The 21,718-nt window shown below is 42.0% G+C and overlaps 1 protein-coding gene across 1 annotated transcript; it reads right to left on the reverse strand.

Moving 5' to 3' along the window:
- Positions 1 to 697: 697 nt before the first annotated feature.
- stmn3 (stathmin-like 3) lies at positions 698 to 20,697 on the reverse strand. The gene is made up of 5 exons (XM_068594072.1): positions 20,500 to 20,697; positions 11,203 to 11,298; positions 10,095 to 10,273; positions 2,911 to 3,102; positions 698 to 1,854 (listed from the first exon to the last, which is right to left on the reverse strand). The coding sequence occupies exons 1-5, from the start codon at positions 20,516 to 20,518 to the stop codon at positions 1,795 to 1,797; spliced, it is 546 nt and encodes a 181-aa protein (XP_068450173.1). The 5' UTR covers positions 20,519 to 20,697; the 3' UTR covers positions 698 to 1,794.
- Positions 20,698 to 21,718: the final 1,021 nt, after the last annotated feature.

Genomic DNA, 21,718 nt, shown 5'->3' on the forward strand with positions numbered 1-21,718 from the left:
ATGCTCTCTCTCTCTCTCTCTCTCTCTCTCTCTCTCTCTCTCTCTCTCTCTCTCTCTCTCTCTCTCTCTCTCTCTCTCTTTCCAGTCAACTCAGTCAGCTGACTGGGTGTTCATTCTTTCAGTTAAACCAATCAGATTTCGCCACAAAAACTGTTCCCGTCAGCTGCTACTTCAGTGTCAGACTGATGCAACTCTCATCTACCTTGTTCCACTCCTGTCTTCATCACATCCATCCAGATCTTCAGCTTTGCCCTTCATCATCACCAAAAGTGTTGAGACTCCATTGGGCAATATTCCTGCACAGCTCATGGCATCACAACCTCCTTAAAATATTTTTTTTTTCTTTAACTTTCCAATAGTCCACTGTGTCAAATACATTTATTGAATTACTCTTTGAGCCTCAGTTTGTTTCAGTCTATTTCTGTGAAAAAGGCCTAATGTTTCTTTTTCTGGTAAAAAGTCTCATCACTGGTGTGTGTTTGTTGACTTTTCACCATGTGACCGCATTCTATACAGCATTCTATATATATATATATATATATATATATATATATATATATATATATATATATATATATATACATATATATATACACACATATATATACATATATATAAACAGAAAAAATAGATATGATTTATTTATCTATGGTAATTAACATCCATGGCAAGTTTAAAAGGAAGGAAAAACAAATCCTAACATTCTCTTTATTCTTTCTTAGGGTTAAAAAACGTTTTCAAAAAGTGTTTAAGAAGACATTTAATTTAAACGATAAAATTAATAAATAGTACATTTATTAAGTAAATTAAATACAATTTGATGTAATAATGAAATTGGGTTCAGACATCCATATTGCCAGATAGCGAGTCTTCATTTTAATTCTAAATTCCTGCGTGTTATCATGCTAACTGCAAGTGTGCTATTACGGTAACACAAAATAAAAAAGCATTTCATATGTCAACATGCTAACTGAGAAGGTAGCATGCTAACTGTTGAATGCTGAACATCAGCACGTTAGCATCCAGTATGAGCATGTTGTTAATCACAGGGTGTGGCAGATTTTTGAAAAGATCCAAGAGAAAAACCCAGTGTTGCCAACCCTTTTCCAACAAAAGTAGACAAAGAAAGTCATTAAATCTGGCGAGGAAAAGGCTGAGTTGGCAACACTGACAGCCCATCTCATCAGGCCTCAATCCAAACCACTCCCCTGATATTATCATGAAGAACATGATCAACAAACATGGCCACTGTTAGTACTTACAGCTGTTATGCTTGTGGCACAGGGAAGAACAACAGGGAAGAACACTCTGACAACTTCAAATGTTATTTTAGAGCTTTAAGCTGCTCCATGGCTGCAGGTCTTCATTGGGCAGAAGGATTTTTTATTGCATACATGCATTGATATAAATGTCAAAGTCAGTTGAGGTGTAGAGGTGGATACTAAAATAAAATCACACCAAGGGCCCTAAAAAGACTCAGAAGGCATTCACATACTCACAGTACACTAAACAAAGAATAGGTTAGTCATCAGCCATATTTTTTCAGTATAAATGAACCCGACGCAGATCTTGTGTGGCTCAGAAGTGGACTTTATTATCTATCCGACTTCCGAATATGTGTGGTTTACCAAAAAATGAAATGGATGAGTAACATTTCTTGCTGATTAACAACTTGTTTGAGTCCTGAAAGGTGCACTGTGGAATGATATTAGTGAATACTGAACAACTAGGAACACTTTGACACACAGAAGAGTTTGAAAAGTAACATCCACTGCCAGAGAGCAGAGAGCGTCTTCAGCCCGAGAGGTCAGCCTGAAGCTGCTTGTTCCTGCGCACTTCAGCGGCGTGGACTTCCTGTAAAATATAGCAATAAAGCTGTCACATTCACATGATGCAAACTGAAACTTAATGACTGAGAAGGTGGGGCTTATGTGGAACAGAAACTTAAGAGGCAGAGCATTTTTTTCAGAATATCAGAAACACAGCTGTTGAGATTTTGAAATTTCCCAGAAATTTAAACCAACCTGCTTCGCTTCCGATTAGAGATGTGTTTTTTGGCACAACCTGATCTATGTTTAAAATAATTCTGTGTGGCATGCTTCTGTGTCCTGTCCACTGTGCTTTTAATGGATGATATGTAATATTAAGCCTTCCTGAGTTTAAGGTCTGTACTATAAATATCTCCAACAGAATACAGCACTTTTGTTTCTGTTGTCACACAGTAGACATTACCGCGAGTTCACAACAAGGAATAAGCCACATGCTGTGTTGTATGGCTACTTTGAAGCTACACTAGTCGAATCATTTGAACCCCATTTTCCACTGGATGAATAAAACTACTTATATCAAAATCAGGCTTTCATCTTCATCCCCTCTAGCTCTAATTAGCAACGATGGAAACATGATGAAAATTTTATGTTGTTACAAAACACAGAATTATGCTCTCTATCATTCAAACTCATAACAGAAACAAGACAAAACTCATAAAAGCCTGTCTGCTGTCCCTGATCACCAACTCTGGTCTGAGAGTTTGAAAGAGGAGGAGAGAGTCGGTGGAGACACTGACAAGTTGTCACTGGAAGTAGTTTAACTTTGACTTCCTGTAGTGTGATGTAAAATATAAGGAGCAGGGTTGATAGTTATAATGTATATATGAAAAATGTAATGGGGAAATTGGAAGGGTAGCTACAGTTGCTCCTCTGTTGTATTTCTAAACAGAGTAGCTGTTTACTGCCCCGCTGGTCGATTCATGCGTGAGATGCACTACTAAAATGAATGACTTGATATTATAAACACCAATGTATACAGTAAACATGGGGATTATGTCCAAATTGTGCTGCTGCAACTTTTGTGGGTTGCATTATTTTTCATGCCCACTGACACAAATGACCACCGAATGGGAAGACTTGCTTTCTCACGCAGCCGTTGTTTGAGAGCATTGAGGTGAGCCTGCCGGTTCTCCTGGTTGACCTCCATCTTTTGGGTGAGCTTCTCCTCCGTCTTCTTGCTAAATATGTTGTTCTCCTCGCGTGCCTTGTAGAGCACCTCCTGCTCGTGCTCCCTCTTCTCCGCCAGCTGCCTCAGCAACACGGCCTCCTGGGACTACAGCAGCGTAGGAGATACAGATCATGCGGGGCAAAGAGAGCGGGGTCACCAATATGATGCAGGTGATGATGATGATGATGGTGATGGGGTTGGCAGGGATTCATGAGCACCAAAACAGAGGAGTATATGTGGGGTTTTTGTGGAAGGAAAATGTATGTGTGTATAATATTCCTAATCTGTTCTCAGCTTGTTTCCTCAACTTTGTAACCTTATGCAGGTGAAGAAAAGTTTACTCTTTGTAGAAATGCCGAGCCCGGGAGGGAAAAACAAATGGAAATGTCAGGTCATGATCAGTGGTGTGTCTACAGATGAGAGAGGGCAAGCTCAATTAGCATGTCCGGTTTTCACCGCGGATACCCCTATATCATCAGATGCTGTGTGTTTGTTCTGGAAGAGTCTTTCAACATTAAATGTTTTGTTGTTTGTTAACTTCTCACCACATACCAGCAGGTCGGTCTGCCAGCATCGGTGGCAGTAAAAGGAAATCAATACATCCACGCAGAATTAAACGCTCTACTTCTCTGTGACTTCTTTTTTTAAATTATTTATCTGTTGATAGTTTAGCGAGGGCAGCCACCTGCAGGGGAAGAGGCTAGACAGCGACATGACAGAATGTGGTGCACATTTTAGTTAAAGAAATATTAAAAAAAAAAAAAAATTCAGTAGCCCAATATCACCTCAAACTCCAAGATAAGAGGAGTTCCGTTCGAAATATTTCACTGGAAAAAGAAGAATAAAATACTATTTGTGATAATGTGCCCCAAATAGTTGCCACTAACTACGCGTGGTTCCCACCTCAGATCTCGTGGCATCTCGCAGATCTCGTGGCATGTCCCGGGATTCGCGGGGCATGCCACGAGAACTGAGAGCAGTTGCCAGTAATTACGTAGGGCACGTCGCCGAGATGCTACTAGTTTTTTTAGTCTTTGGACTGGCACCACGTAGAACACTGCAGGGCTCTGAAGTGTCACGCATTGAGCGTGACTGTCACAGATTTTGGTCTTAAATCACGCCCTCCCGCCACGTCTCCCCCTACATACACACACACACACATATATATATATATATATATATATATATATATATATATACGAACAAACATATTGTACATGCATTTTTATCAATATATAAATAGATGTAAGCAAATGTCTCTGTTACTAAGACATAAACCTATGTAATTTAGGGTTAAGAAACCCACATTACTCTATGAAAGATCAAACTTAAATCAGAAGAAAATAACAAAGAGAAAGTTCAAGCGCATGTTATTATCTTAATTTTGTTGAAAGTCTTTTTGTCACAGTTGAGAAAGACATAACTCTGGTCCAACAAGTCATTGTAAGTAATAAGAACACTCGCAGTGGTTCTCAACTGCTTAAGCTAATAATTAAATAAATAAAAAAGTCGGGAATGAAGCGAATTATCACAAATAGTCGCAAGTAAAGAGTGTCGTGAAAGCAGTTTTGAGGAGTGAGTACAGCGCCCTGCAAAGACCCGTGACTCACTCATCTGAGGTGGGAACCACGACGTCGTGCCACTGGTGGTGCCCCGATGTGCCGCGACTGGTTCCACTGGTGCCAGATTTGAGGGAGTAAATGGACATACCGCGACGTGCAACCGGACATGCCTCTATGAGATACCTATGCCACGAATGGAGCCTGCTCCTACTGCTACAGATGGCAGGTACAGAGGAAGCCACTACATTAAACACACAAAGGGCTGAAATAGATGAGAAAATGAGGATCCTCAGCACAGTCAAAACACACAGTTCCTCCAACTCAACTCTAAAACGGACTCTCTTGTCATCTGCACATTGTCCCTCATTGGGATCAGGTTAGCAAAACACCTGGAGAGAGACCTGCTCCACGGTGTCGAAGCAGTTGAATGTACATTCCCATTCCGGAGATAAAGTCACGGTGACCGGGCGCTATTCCAGGGCGAGCCAGTCAAAAGGGAGCTGTAGCCGCAAGTGGGTCACTAGCTTCCGAAGACAAAAGGGCTAGCAAGCAAGAGATGAGATATTATGACAAGTAGCGGGTAGACATGCGACCAGAAAAGGCCCAAGTGGGAGATAGTCTGCAGCTAAATACTTTAAGAACACCGGCGTGAACTCGTATACGCGATAAAAGTGATGTACGTGGGCACAAGTTTAGATAAATATGAAGCGCTAAGAGGGTGGATGGTGAGCTGCACCTGAACCAAATGTTACCTTATGAATATTATGTCTGTTTGTTCACAAGTTGTGGCAGGAGTCGCTGTCGTCGATACCGGACCGAACTCGGTTTATTTGTGATCTGTGTGTTACAAATAAATACTTCGTGAATTGAACTCTGCTCCAACCTCTCTTGTGGGTGTTTGGTTACTGAGGTCCCGTTCGTGGCACCTCACAGTCAGTCAGATAGGAGGTAGGTACAAGTTGATACAGCATCAGGTTTTAAAAAGATTAATCGTCATCGATACAAAAGAAGAAATAAGCCCCAACAAAATCCTGTTAATCTCACAATTACATAGCAGAACGTTTTAAAGTCAGCGTTTAGATACCAGGTTCGAATAATAAGACTTTTAATCGTTGACCCAGAACGACATGATTAATCCACAGCAAGGGGAAGTAACCTTTAAAGTTATTAATCATGCAATACAATCAATAAGGCATTTACTTCCCTTTAGCACAAACAAACCATGACACATATTCCAAAAATCACTTCATGGCTCATGTTGTTTTGAAATAAAAACTTGCCACCCACTGAAGTTTCAACACAGTCTCTCTTTGAATCACTTATATCTTCTCTATGAGTCACTGTATTATCTCCGCCAGGAGAATGTGTAATCCATCAAACAGGTTTGTGTGCTTTCAGGTGTGCATCACTGTGTCTGTCCGTCTGTCCACAGCTCGCAGACTCCTGGACCCATCAGCTTAACTTTTTGGTGCTCCTTTATAACTGTGTGGTTCACAACCCTTTTTTAAATTATTTTATTGACGCAATAATTTTCATTGACTGCTGACTTCTCCCTGCTCTTGAGAGGCTGCAAATAACTGAGCTGGCAGCATTGATATTGTTGACCCTTTTTGACCTTGTTGGTAGCTATCAAGAAGCCCAGGTCATTGTTCGTTAGCTTGTAGTAGACTAACTACCCACACAGTGTAAACCTGCATTATTTTGAAATGCATTCAGTACAGATGCAGTGCAGGTTGAGGAAGCTGCAGCTGGACCATCAGGGCTTCAGGTGAGGCATTTTGTAAAAATTACCATGCATTAGAAACAACATTGAAGAATGTTTGGGGAATCTGACCTCATGTCAGTGTTCATACTCATTGAATGTGCTGTAACTCTGTTACGTTATCACTCTGGTCACATGACATCTATTGCTTCTGTCCATCCGAAGAGAGGGATTTTCCTCTGTTGCTCTCCTGAAGGCTTCTTCTATTTTTTTCCCTGTGAAAGGGTTTTTGCTATCTTTGTTTGGGGAGTTTTTCCTGATCTGATGTGAGGTCCTGTGACAGGGATTAAACCCACAGCACAACTGTACCTGTTCAGAGGAAGCGTTAAACACTCTACTCAGTGAAGTCTTCGAGTTACTCTTTGGTTTGGACAAGGCAATGACGCAAATATCGACAGTGTCATTGTGCAGTTGCACAGGGGCCAAGACGTTTTCAGGCGCCCACATTTCACCGTTCTACACTGTGTCCTAGCAGCGAGCGAGCGACCAACTATAACATCAGACACTCATGTTGTGAGAGAAGAACATGCACTTTGCAGAGGCAAAACACCATACTTCACTTATATTCTTGCATTACTTCACAACTACATTACTATTCATGCCGTTATTTATTTAGGTCTCGTATTTATAACACCGATGCACGTTCTGTGCAAATGTTCTCACATGATGTCAGATAACATTTATCTACATGGCCTAACGAAGCTCAGGCATAAGTTAGATCAGGAAGAATATACATGTTCAGGCCCGTAGTTAATTTTTCATACATCTGCCATTCACTCTTCTCAGGCATGCTCACTCTTTATTTCCTTGCTGTCATTCTTCAGAGCTGTCAAGCGTGATATCGGCTGTTCTGATCATCTAGTTTCCCCTATTTGATAGCACAGCAACACAATTACATCCTCATCCTATCATCTCGCTTATAATCAGGGCAATAAATTCTGTCGCTAAGCAGGTGTGGGAACAGAGCAGAGCCCACATGAGAATAAAGGATGCACAGGCAGAGAGGAAATCATGGGATGAACAAGGCTCTAGCCAGGATGCAATGACTCGGCATTCATCAGGAGTCAAAGTATCACATAAACAGCATAACTGTTGCAATGAAATATATCTTTTCTTCACTGCAGACTGGCCCAGTTATGTGCACCGCCACCCCGGCTATCTGTCATTGCCATAAGTATAGTATAAAACTATGCTCCATTTATTTACCTTGATCATCCAATATCCATGATCCAATATTGTACTCTGTTACATCGTATTAACAAACCATGTAGGCTACCTGTCCGCTCTGCGCTCAAGGTGAGACGCAACCACTTTTTATCCAGAAAACAGACATTTCATACTGGGATATTTAATGGAAATGACATGCAATATAACCAACAGCAAGTAGGAAACTTTCAGTCAATCTCCCTCTGGGTGTCTGACAAAAGTTCAAATCAAAACTGTGCAGCGCTGCGTCGCTCATGGACCTGCATTCTCTCAAATGGTAAATGGTAAACAGATTGTACTTGCATAGTGCTTCTTTAGTCTTTCGGCCACTGAAAATGCTTTAACACTACATGTCACCATTCACCCATTTGCATCAGGAGTTTAACGTACATTCACAGTTTTGCAGGAGCTATGGTCTTTGAGAAAATGACTCTACTTCACTCTTGATTCATTACCTAAGTGAATATTGTAAACATGTGTTTATGGTCTCAATCGCCATTTCAAGTCTTCTTCAATACAGCATGATGTTCATTTAGTAAATGATTGTCCATTTAGTGTCAAACAGACCATAAAGCAGTGTATGCTTTGGGGCGGGGCCACTGTGATTGACAGTTCTCTGACCCAGCAACGGATCCTCACACAAGGGTTCATATGATCACTTACCAAAAGGTTTCCCATTTGTGTGTGTTTTCCTACAACAGTCCAACTATGTGTCAATTTACACTGGTTGCATGCAGTCTTTTCAAAATAAAGTTCTATCTTTGCAGAAAATTATTCAGTTAGGTTTAGACAAAGATACCGAATTACTATCATTTTATTTATTTATTTTTATACATGTGTGTGCACAAGCTTGTGCTTTGGTATAGGGTGAGGTCAGAAGAAAAGAAATTCCAACGAGGTCAATCATAAATAGTTGCACTTTACAACACATGTTGTTCACTGTCACATAGGATCAAGCTATAATTAGGAAGACCCATTTTGTATTTGCTTTCTTAGTTGCAAAACCTTTGTCCTGCACACCCTTATGTCAGTGTCAAGCCGGTTATTTCGACACACCCTTGTGCCAGGTCGTATTGGAACCCACTTTACAGTCTTTCTTTTGTTTGCTCAAAACTTGTTTCATGTTGACATCCAAGAATCAGTCTTATAGGATCTAGCAATAGAAAACTGAGCTAAAATACAGCGGTTGTTCATCCCTTCAGAGCAGGATTAAAATTGTTTTACAGCTGATGGTTGACCTTTGCTTTGAGGCGAGGCCTCATATCGTATTTATAGCGTACGGAACTACTTTATTGTACAATAACCTTGCCAGCCACTGCACATTCAGCATACCTATTCAGCATAATTTTCTACCAGAGCTGCCAAAGGAGCTGCTCTACCAGTGCAGTGCAGCTTTACAACAGGCTTTCTCAAGAATTGAGAAAGACCAGTGATGACTGTAGCTATTTCTTAATACATTACTCGGGAGGACCTAATATTCTTGCCCTGTAATCTGACAAAGGGTAATACAACTTACAACAATGACAAGAGGGATCAAAATCTTTAAATACTTGGAGACCAAGTTGTGATGCTTTGGTATCCACAATGAAAATGTTGTGTTTGCGACTCTTCGTGCCAAGGTAACGCGACTACACAACAGGCTTTAAAGGCAACTGCAAACATTTAGTTGACATTCCTAAGACTGTAAACCTACTGCGAATCTTTTGCCTCACGGCACCTAAAGGTGACGGCTGAGCTGTCGGTTCGCAGCTAACCGTGCTAACGGCTGAGCTGTCGGTTCGCAGCTAACCGTGCTAACGGCTGAGCTGTCGGTTCGCAGCTAACCGTGCTAACGGCTGAGCTGTCGGTTCGCAGCTAACCGTGCTAACGGCTGAACTGTTGGTTCGCAGCTAACCGTGCTAACGGCTGAACTGTTGGTTCGCAGTTAACCGTGCTAACGGCTGAACTGTTGGTTCGCAGCTAACCGTGCTAACGGCTGAGCTGTCGGTTCGCAGCTAACCGTGCTAACAGGTCCAACAGTTTAAGCAACAATGCTGATCAGCAGGGGAATCCCCGACGGAGGCGTTGTCACCAGTAACAACATGAGAGCAGAGCAGGGCGGAGGCCGTTCTGCAGGCGTGCTCACAAACACAAACAAATGACCGAGGCTCGGATTACAACACACACAGAGGGAGCACGACTTAATTCTTTGCTCAAGCAGACATTAATTATCTACTACATCTTCACATAGATGATGTTTCACACGCCTGCTTAGCAACAACAATCAGCCATGTGAAGATGTAGAGGAGAAGCTCTGCTCCTGGCCGGAGGAGGAGACGCTACTGCCGGGCGATGGGCTCTGCATATGAGGGTTTTGTATGAATTAAACAGATTCAAACAACTTTCTTTTTTATTCATTTAATATCTTCTACTTCTGGTGTATCATTCAATAAGAGCAGCATCGTTTAATGTCTAGGATTTTATATGGTGGTAAAACAATGTACAGAAGTCAATGCAGATGAAGTCACCTAAAGGATCGGCAGTGACACGCCATCTCGGGGCCATGCTGCGGTCACATATCAACTTACCTTCCTCCTCTCATCAGCAGCATCCAGCCTCATCTGGAGCTCCTCCAGGGACACCTCCCTCCTTGGGGGCGAAGGCAGCGGCTGACGCTGGGTTTTGTCCCCGGTCTGGTCGGGCTCCTTCAGGATAACCTCAAACGACTGGCCGGACGCTCGCTTGTTCAAGCCCTTCACCTCCAGGTCTGACACAGCAACGGTAAAACACGGGCAAGTGAGCTGTTTATCAGGCGCAAGCTCTTCCTTTCTTTAGTTCTTTCTGGTTGCTTGCATGCTCTCTGCTAAATCAGAGGGTCAAAGGTGATATATCTCCGGACGGTGTTTCAGCATTGTTATCAAAAAGACTATACCAGTTGCAGACCCTACTCATATCCTGTCAACCCTTGACTGCAAATAAAGGTATTAAAATGTGGCAAAAGTTGAAAGCTCTTATGAGAGCTGTGAACATGGCTCTTAAAGGAGCTGTGAACATGGTTGGTAGTAAAGACATGTCACCGAAAGACACAATTTGCAAGGTACAGTTGAGAAGATAATACTGTCTAATACAGAGCCTTACAGAGTGCTGAAAAGCAAAAACATGTTGGCTCACAGAAAAAAAGGGCCTTTTGTTCTGTGTTCTCACATGGAACTAACTATAGCTGGATACTTTGTATTTGAATATATGTATACTATTCTTGTATTCTTGTCTTTTGCTCCTTCACTGTACTTTATGGTCTAATTTCCAGGTCTTCTTTCACTGTTAGCAGAAGCTAGCTCCAACAGCCACAAGTTCATACAAAAGGTCGTCCTATACGTCACTGACCTTGGCAGACTTTTTGTGGTAGGAGGCTTATCTGATGTTGCCTTGGCAAGGATTTGACCTTTTTAACCGTCCCTCTCTGTGGAACTTCATGTAACACTTGAAATTTAGTTTTTGAGAGCAGCTAAAGAATAAAGGCATTGCTAAGCTAAGCATAGTTTGTAGGGTAAATTACGCAGATGCAGAAAGACAGACAGGGAGACAGACAGGGAGACAGACAGTAAAATACACAATTGGACAGACAGGCAGAGGCAGATAAAAAAAACAACCAGACAGGCAGAGGCAGATAAATAGAAGACAGACGGACAGACTGACCTCCATACTGATAGAGGCTGTTGGGATGTGGCTGTGTGTAGAAGCAGGAGCAGATCAGAGACAGCATGGACATCTCCTTGATCTTGTCTGTGTAGGCTGTTACATAGAGATACAAAAAAAAAAGTTACACATGAAACACTCTAAAACTCTGTCAACTGAGTGGGACAGAGTCAAACTTGGATTACTTGGCTGTGCTAGTCATATAACACAGAAAAACAACAAGAAAGGATTGAAATAGCCACTTTTAAACAAGACAACATCCTTGTTGTGGTTTGCACAGATTTCACTCGTAGGTTTCTTCACATTTCTTTATCTATTATCATCATCCGGGTACTAACTGGCGCCTCTTTTATCGCAGGCAGCATCTTTAATCAAGCAATGAATGACAGCAGTACGCCCACAGTGGTGATTTTTAGTTATTTGAGCTTATTACACCTCAGGACTGTGTGGGGGAGATATATCTGATTGGCATTTTCTTGACTCTCTTTTAGTTTTGCTGCACCTGCTTTAGTGAGACAAATTCAATATGTATTCAATTAAGTTCATGAGGTCTGGTGAGCTCACATGGAAGGCTTAAACCAGGGGATAGATATCCAAAAGGAAGGGCATGTTCCAAGCCCCGTGGTTTGATGAAAAAAAAAGGTTTTGCTGTGCTTCTGTTATTTCTATTAAGATGTTTTCAAACCTCCAGTCGTATATCACCTCCGTCTTCTTGCTTATGATGCAAGACTTAGTTCCTGCCACCAACCACAAGAACTTTTACCAGCGACTCACCCCTCTTTCTATACCGCATGTCTGATTCCACAATTGTTGCGGAAGTGCGCTAGAGCGGTCTCTCGCTTTGGCATCTCGCCTCGGTCTGACCTCGCTCATGAGACTCACACTTCCTCCTCCTCCATGTTTATTTTGGAGTTTAGTTGCAAGGGCCCCCACCTTTGCGTTGTGTCTTTTTGTTTTGTTCTTTGTCATGCAGACTGCCTGCACTCTGTGCGAGCATTGAACCTTTGCTGCAGCAAATAATTAAACCAACAAGCCAGTTCTGTTTTCTCAGTGTTCTTTATTTCAGTTCAAAGAGACTTACACAGACGGATAATAACACAATAACGTCGGGTCTACAGAAAGGCATCGGAGCACACAGACGTACACGTTCAGTGACTAAGTGAGTTGCCTGCCAGCTTTTCGTACCGGTTCTTCCACACAGCCTGTTTACGAGCTGTCTCTCTTTCCAGATAGCATGCCTTATTGTGTCCCTGATACGCCTTAACAATGGAAAATCTGTTGAAGTAGAAACCCCGGAAACCCGTGACAGCTGTGTGCTGCGTGTTCAGCTATTATTGGCTAATTTTGTGCTGAAGTGAGTTCAAACCTTTAATCTTCACTCATCCGGAAGGGTATTGCATGATACAAGCTATTTGCACCAGACGATCCGAAAAGAAATATGGCCTTATTGGAAACAAGTTGTATCTCCAGGTCAGACATGTTTTTTTTGTGGCAATTATCAACTCTGTCTCCCACAGAATTACATTCCAATAAAACTTAACAATTTAGTGCATGCAGGAGTGCAAAGAGCCGAAGGAGTGAAGCGGTGACTGAAGAGCCAACACAATCTCAAGGCAGCTTGTGTGTCAAACAATCCATCCAACCCGATACTGTCGGACAAAATGCAGAAACAAGGTAGAATGTAGAGTAGAAAGTTACATCAGTGAATGTAAAATAAGCACCTCAAAGACATTACAAACAGCCTGTGTCATATCTGTGTACTGCCTTTCTCTACAGCAGCAGCCTCTACTTAGTTGATTCAAGATCATGATTAGCATTAATGTTGATCGTTGGCTACATTTGATAGCAGACATTGAGCTTCTAGCCCACGGTGTGGGAGAATTGATTGGCTGAAAGGTGAGAAGGCAGTGACAAGACCACCATCATGAAAAGCAATATTGGGTGAAAAAAGTAGATGGGTGCCACGCAGGCCAACTTCTGTTTGAGAGTTTTGTTCTCGCCACTAGACTTTAATGCTTAGTCACATGGCCTCAGGCAGTGTAGTGGAACCAGAGGGACTGGCCCATCTTGTCAACGTTATGTTCTGTGTATGCAACAGTTTCCTCTTATCTCAGCTTCTTTGTTCACGGTTGACCAAGGAAACGATGAAAAAATGTTGCAGCCATTAGCGATGTATTTGAATGTAATGTAGATACATCCCATAACGCTGCTGCTGCCCCTATTTAAACGTTTTAATATATATATATATATATTTAGAAATGAAGCTGAGCAGAAAGCATCTCTTCGAGCCAATCGCATTGTTGCTGTCAAACTATGAATAAAAAAATATGTTATGATGGCGTCTATTTGCCAAAAACTCTCCACAATTCTAAATGTCTTGCTTTACCATCCGGCCTGTCTGTCTAACGGGGAATCATTTCTTCCACTGAACCTGTTCCCCTATCGAGCTGAATGACTGGAGATAAACCAGACTCGGGGTCAGTTGTGGGTCAGTTAGCTACGACATTAAGGAGTTGGTCATGAACTAATTTAGTGCATCGGGTCGTAACCTTCCATGGAACACAGAGAAGCAGGAGTGCAGGACTCCCTTCCTGTGAGCGGAGTCACTCCAAGGCTACGTATTGATAGTAGTGCCCAGCCTCCCTCCTTGTGTTTCTGCATCAAGGACACAGTGTGCGAGGCGAACAAGAGTTCAGCACCTAAATCAACCCCTACACGCAGTAGATAGAGCTGGGCCTGCGGTCTCTGACACGTCCAGAGGCTCCTGACTTACTGACGGACGGTCCGGCTCATGACCCAGAGCATATGCGTCATGATTCTCTGATTAGATATGCTTATTGCTTATGACTTCGTTTTACATGGAGACGTTCCCTCGTCTGGCGCTTTCTATTTAAATTATCCTCGAAACACGGCGGCCTTCGGACTTGAGGCCAGCGACGCACTTGTGACTGCACGTCTGTTCATCGCGTGTATTGCTTTCACTGTGAACTCGTTACACTCATCTGTGTGTTCAGTGATCTGCATTTTGCACTTTTCAAAATGGGAAAGGACTTAGTCGTACATTTGACATCATCACACGTGACTTGTTCAGGTATTTCGATCCGCAGCAACCAAAGGCAAGCGCAAAGTGGACTTTTTATTGCGTGACTGAAATGCATTTCATGAAAAGTTTATATTTTTAGGAAGATTCTGAATTATTAACATGTACTTCACAATCACTTTCAAGTCACTTAGCACAGGCTCTTACTGTGGGATCATTGTGGAGTTAAAGGGCAACACATCTGAGCAAGGGTTCAATCAAGTCTACCAGTGTATAATGTCGTAACACAACATTGCAAAGCAAGCTAATCATCTTGTTCTTTAACGGAATGTTTTTCATTCATTACACATGAGTACTACATGTTCCTGGAAACTATCCAAGGCTGTGGCACGTTTAAATATATTTCCTTGACAATATCAGAAGCAGCAGCCACCATCGTGGCATCAAGTCCAACCCGTTTACTGTCAGCCAGCAAGTTTTGATGCTCTGCTCGCATATATTTTATGATGTCACAGTTTGATAACAATGTTGAGACATTAGCTGTTTTGCTGTTTGGTGAATAATATTGTTTTTCTTGGCATCTAAACTGAAGGTTTTGCTACTGTTTTATTTGCAATGTGCTAATAGCTTAGTTTTAAGTCCACAGAAAGGAGAGAACATGGAATTGGCAATGTTTTGCATCACAGTATGGTCATATTAATTAGTTTAAAGCATTAAAGTGCATATAGAAATGGTTCAAGTATGTCTCATTGTTTTTTGTTTTTTTTACAGATGCATGTCCTCAAGTGACCCAGCAAGAGACTTGTCCTTGTTCCTCTTTGCACCTGCTCTATGGCTGCAAAACAAATCAGTCCCACATGAATACGTCTTCCACTGTATCCAGGTGTGTGTGTGTGTGTGTGTGTGTGTGTGTGTGTGTGTGTGTGTGTGTGTGTGTGTGTGTGTGTGTGGGTGGGTGTGTGGGGTTGAGATCCAGAATGTGTTGCAAATGTCTGCTGATAAGCCTTAAAAAAAGCTAGTCACTGCCCCAGTGTGCGCTGCCAAGTTGACAAAAAGGCAGTGTAAAGTAGTAAGTAACATACCTGTATTTAAATATATCAGGTCAGTATTTCTCAACATGATGGTCAGGGTCCATGAAGAGGACCCCAGAGGGTTCCCAATAAATAATAAGTTGCATTTGTATTCAAATTTAATAAAGCTCCAGAACAAAATGAAAATATATGACGGTTATTATCTTCCTCACACACAACTCATGTTGGTCACCTCACTAACACCAATGAGGATAAGCTAGATAACACACACACATCACAGTAAAAGAAGACATTACACATATGCACATTGATCCACTTTACTCGCGTCACATTTGATGTTGAAACACGCCCCCTGCTGTTCAGAGACGCAGGTGCCAATCAGTTGGAAGGGTTTATTTACGAGCTGTGTATTGAACAGCTGTGCAAGGTGCTGAGTAATCCTTAGATACATAATCTAGTCCTGAAGTCTACATACAATGGGTGTTTTTGTGTGGGGAGCCTTGAGTCCTCCACATTCTCTAAAGCAATGAGTCATGATATATGAAGGTCTTCCCTCCTAGCAACAGGACTGACTGAGTGTTATTACTCAGTTTTTACTGACATGACAGGAAGAGGAAGAATGGGATGCGTGCATTCACCACGAGGTCATCTATTATTGAGGTGCTCATCAGGATGGAGCCATTAATCCTTCTCAGCGTCCCAGCCACGTGCTTCCCCGAGTCACGCCTCTGTCCACAGCCACACAGCGCCACGATCCATATCAAATAATGTCTCCGATTCTGCTGCAGCTAGCGTTCGTTTCTGCCGCCATAAAAATACTTTATTGCATTATTATTTCATGCGAGCCATATACAGTAATTGCCCAACTGCTCCATTAAAATCCAACTGAAGTCGAAGCCACTTAGTTTTTATAGTCAATTAAAAGAAGATGGGCCAATGAGTCGAGGGGGTGGATGTATCAATCCTCCCCGCTATGTTCAGGGCCATTGCTGGTTTTAATTGCACTTAATTGTTGTTCTGCATTTTGCAAAGTAAACTTTACAATAGCTACATACTTGCTTTGGAGAAAAACACTAAATCCACTGGATGCAGGGATTAGCCCGGTGTGTGAAGGTGAGAACGTCTTCCTTAAAGAAGCTCTGCTCGGATTCGAGAGCATATGGATTGAGCGATTGTCTCCACACAGCTCTCAACATGGAGATGGCTGAGCAGGCAGCTAAAGGTGCGAACAACTGCCACAGTGCTGAGGAGCTAACGGTGTACACAGGAACTGGAGGGCGCTATGTATGCTCATGCAAAAACACTGTGAGCCATGATGGCGTCATCCGCTGTAAGCGCTCAGAGCTGCAGAGCTGCTGCAGTGCGATAGCCAGCGGGACCCTCAGAGAGGGACTCACAGGTTGTTAACATGCGCACGCAGCTGGACCAGGTGGAACTCCACTGTGATTGACAGGTTTTGGGTCCAAAAAAAATAAGACGCAACAGTCAAATTGCAGAACTCAAGGTTCAAAAACAGGTTTCCATAATAAACCAATGGGTGACATCATGTTGACTATACACATACAGTCTTACAACACACACACACACACACACACACACACACACACACACACACACACACACACACACACACACACACACACACACAAAGGGAGAGAAGATTTTTTGCTGCTTTATTGGTGCTCTGAATATCATATGGAGTCATCATTAAGCTCGATCTATTTTTGTCACTTTTTATGTGAACAACCAAGAGCAACGTCTATGTCTTCCTGGAGAAAACATGCACATGTTATCTCCATATCTAATGGTCAATAAAAGGTTAGTTAATGGTTAATTAGTGGTTAGTTAATGGTTACCTAAGGTTAGTGAATGGTTGATAAAGGTGAGTTAATGGTTGATTAAAGCTTAGTTAAAGAGTCACCATTTGACTGCTTTGCCCCGCCTTCGACTGGCGGTTCACAACAGCCATGAACACTGCTGCCTCCTGACGTGGTTGAATTCTCTACTGTAGCCCGGCCATTACAATAAAGCACCAATGCAGCACTGCAAGAACAATAGTTGGAAATATGTCAAAATAATAATTAATACTCCTTCATTTGACGCAGACCTCGAGCCACTTTCGGCTCACGTGTACAGTTCCGGCAACCCTGCGAGCACCAGAGAATCAAAGATGATGAAGGCATTTGTTCTTCCTCTTCTTATTGAGGGAATAAATGAGAGTCAGCTGCACAACACACTGCTGAAGCTAAATGTTCACACTCCCCCGGTGTGCTGCGCACGGTGAGTAAGACTAGTTGCATCTATAAAGCCGTGTACATTAGCTCATCGGTCTGAAGTAGGCCACAGTCACTCCACTGAATCCTCAAAATGGCTGCCTTGTAGACCACACCGTAGTATTATGGTATGGTTTCACACGACATCAACTGTGAACACCTGCCTGCCGCTTACTCTTTTCTTTCCTTTCTTTTCTGTGAAGGCTAAACAGACGATGGTAATGAGCTGTGTATGTGTGTGTGTGTGTCTGTGTGTGTGTGTGTCAGACAGGATCACGAGGTGTGTTCACACAGGGAGACATTGGTAAGACTAGAAGCAGGGCGTTGACAAGCTCACGAGCCAGCCAGCATGCAGCGCTGCATGTATTATTCAGGAGTTTGACTCCAAATTTAAAGAAAACAACGTTGTGCCTGGTGCGCTGGAGACGTCTTTGAAACTACTTTCAACATAGCACTTAATATAATGAATATTAAGAAGACATTGATAAAGATGTGGACCTGTGACAATGACCTCCCAAAGTTAAAAACAAGTTTTCCAGAGATCTCGTGAGACAGTTGCTCGCCAATGAGAAGTTAGAGACAACAGCTGTGAGCAGTTTGAAAAGCCTCCAGATAAAACCATCAGAAACTTGAAACACAGCATATTGATCTCACTGCGTGTATCAATGGACACTATCGGAGAGAAACACTCCGAGAAATAGAAAATAACTCGAATAGACATTAGCATTCAAATCAACGTAGCAGAGCGAGTTAAGAAAATGTAATTGCTTCACGCTTCATCCACACATTGTCACAGCGTAGGAAAGATAAACGAGTGACAACTATATTCTCGTTAATATGTATAGGATACAAAAAAAATGTGTTGATGCCCTGCACTGCCTTTGATTGAACCTCAAATATGAACCATGAATCTTGTCCTCATATTCTGTGATTAGGTCTTTGTTCTTAATGCATTCACTACGTTGGAAAAAGTTTTCTTTTAAATTGCATTTTAAGGTTTTTCTGCTGTTGTTTATGCTGTTCTTTCTTGCTTATGTCTAAATGCATTATGTAAAGCATTTGTGATCGCTTTTGTGCTTGACATGTGCGATGTAAATACACTTGCCTTGTCTCGCCTACGAGTGCACTATTATGCTTTTATTATCTCATCTCTGATCGAAGTTCAATTGGAGTGTTTTTTTAACGAGGGTATTAATTACCACTAGAAATATAGATTTTTTTATAAACACAAAACTAAGTTAGTGATATTTGTTTTTCAAGATATATATATATATATATATATATATATATATATATATATATATATATATATATATATATATATATATATTCTGAAACTTCTGCCGTGTACCAAGAGGGAAGAAGACAAAAACACAAAGGGCTCTATCTAGGCAGGGTTTGATTTGTCCATTCTGGGCTACTGTAGAAACGTGGCAGTGTGACATAAAGAGGCCCCGCCCCCTGATGTAGGTATGAAGGGCTCAATCTAAGCTAATGAAAACACAGTTGTTATTTTCATTGCTTCAGTAGTAGTTCAGTAGTTTGGGAGTTGGTGGTGAGCAAACACAGAGTGAATATTGGACTTAAATCAGGTGGAAACAAACACTACAAAATGAATGACGAATGTAAATGCTGGGTGTGTGAATGAATGAGCAACTTATGCTGAATTGTTAACATTCACGACTTGAGGCTGATATTTTTCAAGCTTACGATTTAAGTTTATTTATTGTCCAGTGAAGATTCTCAATCATTACTGAATAGATTGACACAAACTATGCTTACAGACATTCAGGGTTGCCAGACGATATATCCTAACATTTTCAGTGATGTCCTGATTTTCTGAACTTCAATTTGTCCGATAGTCTACGTTGTTTTATGACCAAACACAAAACCAGCGACACTCCCATCGGCTTCATCTGTGTGTTTAGTACTAATGAACAAACGTGAGCATGCTAATGCGCTAGCTAAACTAATATGATGCACATGCTTAACACCGTCACATTAGCATTGTTGCTGTGAACCTGTTTCACGTTTGGATGTTAGCATTTAGCTTGAGCCACCATTGTGTAGCCTCACAAGTCTTGTTTTATTGTCATCATTTAAAAAAAGGAGGTGATTACTGCACATTTGTCTCTCTCACAAGAGAAATATTTGCTGTGTTTATGTTTATGATAGAAGGCTTTTGAATTGGTTAATGCTACTTTCTGCCCTGTTATTGCTAATGAAGGTATATGAAAATGTATTAAATCATGTTTTTAATAAGGTGTGAATGCAAATGTATGCACATGTATACTATGCACATGATTACACATGCAATGTGTATTTACTTTGTTTACCAGATAAAGGCCGAAAATAAATGTGTGTGCTACGTGACAAGCTTAATGTGTTTACTTATTTGAGATTATATGCATTACATTACAGTGTGGATGACTTTAGATTCTACAAGAACATCTCACCTCATGGCTTAAACATATGATGAACTTTTATTTTTTTTAAATATAGTACTAAATATAGCAGCACATCAATATTGATACGATACTGTGATGATTATTCCAGGATCCATTTGGTCTATTTTGTCCTTTACTTGCAGTATAAAGTCTCCAGAGTGGTGTCGTTCATCTCACTGTGAATCTGTGTTCAGTTTCTTTGGTTTTTTTTGGATCCGCATCAGTGAGCTGGTCAGCTGGAGACATTACTGCCAAGGACCGGTTGTTTCTGGAAGAATCTGGCTGCGCCCACATGTCCGTTTGGGACTAGGGGAGGGTCTCTCTTCTCCATCAGAGCGCCAGTACAACAAGAGACACCTCAGTTGCCATGACAATCACACAGATACACATAGACTTCACCCTCTTCATCACCGAAAAAGATTTTAAACAATGCCTCCCCCCACCATTCCACACACACAATTACTATTTTTTTGAAAAACGGCATGGTGTGCAGAGGGTCGTCTTACCTGATATTGTGCTGGTCATTGTTGCTGGCGGTGGAGGAAGAGGAAGAGGAAGAGGAGAGAGCCGGAGGATGCTGCTGGGCGGAGGCGAGGAGAGAATGTGAAAGAGTCAGAGAGAGAGGATAAAGAATGAGGAGGAGGAGGAGGAGGAGAAGGGAGAGCGAGAGGCAGAGAGAGAGAGAGAAGATGGGCTGGGCATGTGTGTGTGCCTTGTATGGTGCAGTGCACAAGTCTATGTGAACAATGGGCAGTCAGAGGGATGTGTGTGTGTGTGTGTGTGTGCATTGGGTGGATGTGTGGTGCGTGGTGTGAAGCAGTGATGGGAGTCACACCATGTATGTAACCAAACATAATTTGTCTGACATGATCCAGATATGCACAGACTAACAGATATGAAATTACCGTCTGAATTACCGCCTTAAAAGGATTTTCATTCGGTGGGATGGCTCCAATGTTTACTCGCTGTGGAGTTTATTCGTGGGATTTCTGAAGGCACAAATTACCTACAGACATTAGGGAGTCCAGGCCACTCAGTTCATGGAATAAAACATGAAACAAAACCCTCAGATGAACTTAAAGGAGTGCATCTTTCTTTTTTAAAGCATCTTCTAAACAGTATCCAACATTAGCAGAGATTTAAAGCTACACTAACTCGTATAATTGTATTTGTGTGTGTGTTCATTTTGTTTCCAAAAGCAGCGGGGTGGGACAATAGGATGACCATTCGGACTCAGGTCCTGGCAGGATGGATTTGTCCAATGAACTGTCAGCATGGAGATTTTGTCACGTTGTTTCGGCGGCGTGTTGGTTATTGTGTCCCAGGAGGCGCTCTGGTTCTTTTGTTTTCTTTCTCATGTGCATGTTCAGTCCTATGCTGAGTGCCAGGGAGTCATCTCTACGTGATCGGTTCAACGGATGAGGAACGCCTGTCTGACTCGGTGACTGTTGATGTTTGTCTAAATGTTACTCGTGTACTTCAAGAACGCACGGGGTTGTTTTAACACGGTGGTTCTCAAACTTTTTCTGCCAGATATTTTCGCCTACAAAGCTGCAGATCAGTCTGAACACCAGGGGGCGGTCAAGCTTCTCGTGGTTGGAGGAGGAGGGAGCCGCTGCAAGAGGGTTTGCAGGGAGGGGCTCAGGGGTCAAAGGTCAGGAGGAGGATGACTCTGCCATAGGCCACTTCTTGTAAGTGGATCAATGTTATTGACCGGCCTGAGTC

The sequence above is a fragment of the Clinocottus analis genome, unplaced genomic scaffold, assembly GCF_023055335.1.
Source record: "Clinocottus analis isolate CAN_PGR_092001 unplaced genomic scaffold, fCliAna1.0.p SCAF_3, whole genome shotgun sequence".
NCBI lineage: Eukaryota > Metazoa > Chordata > Actinopteri > Perciformes > Cottidae > Clinocottus > Clinocottus analis.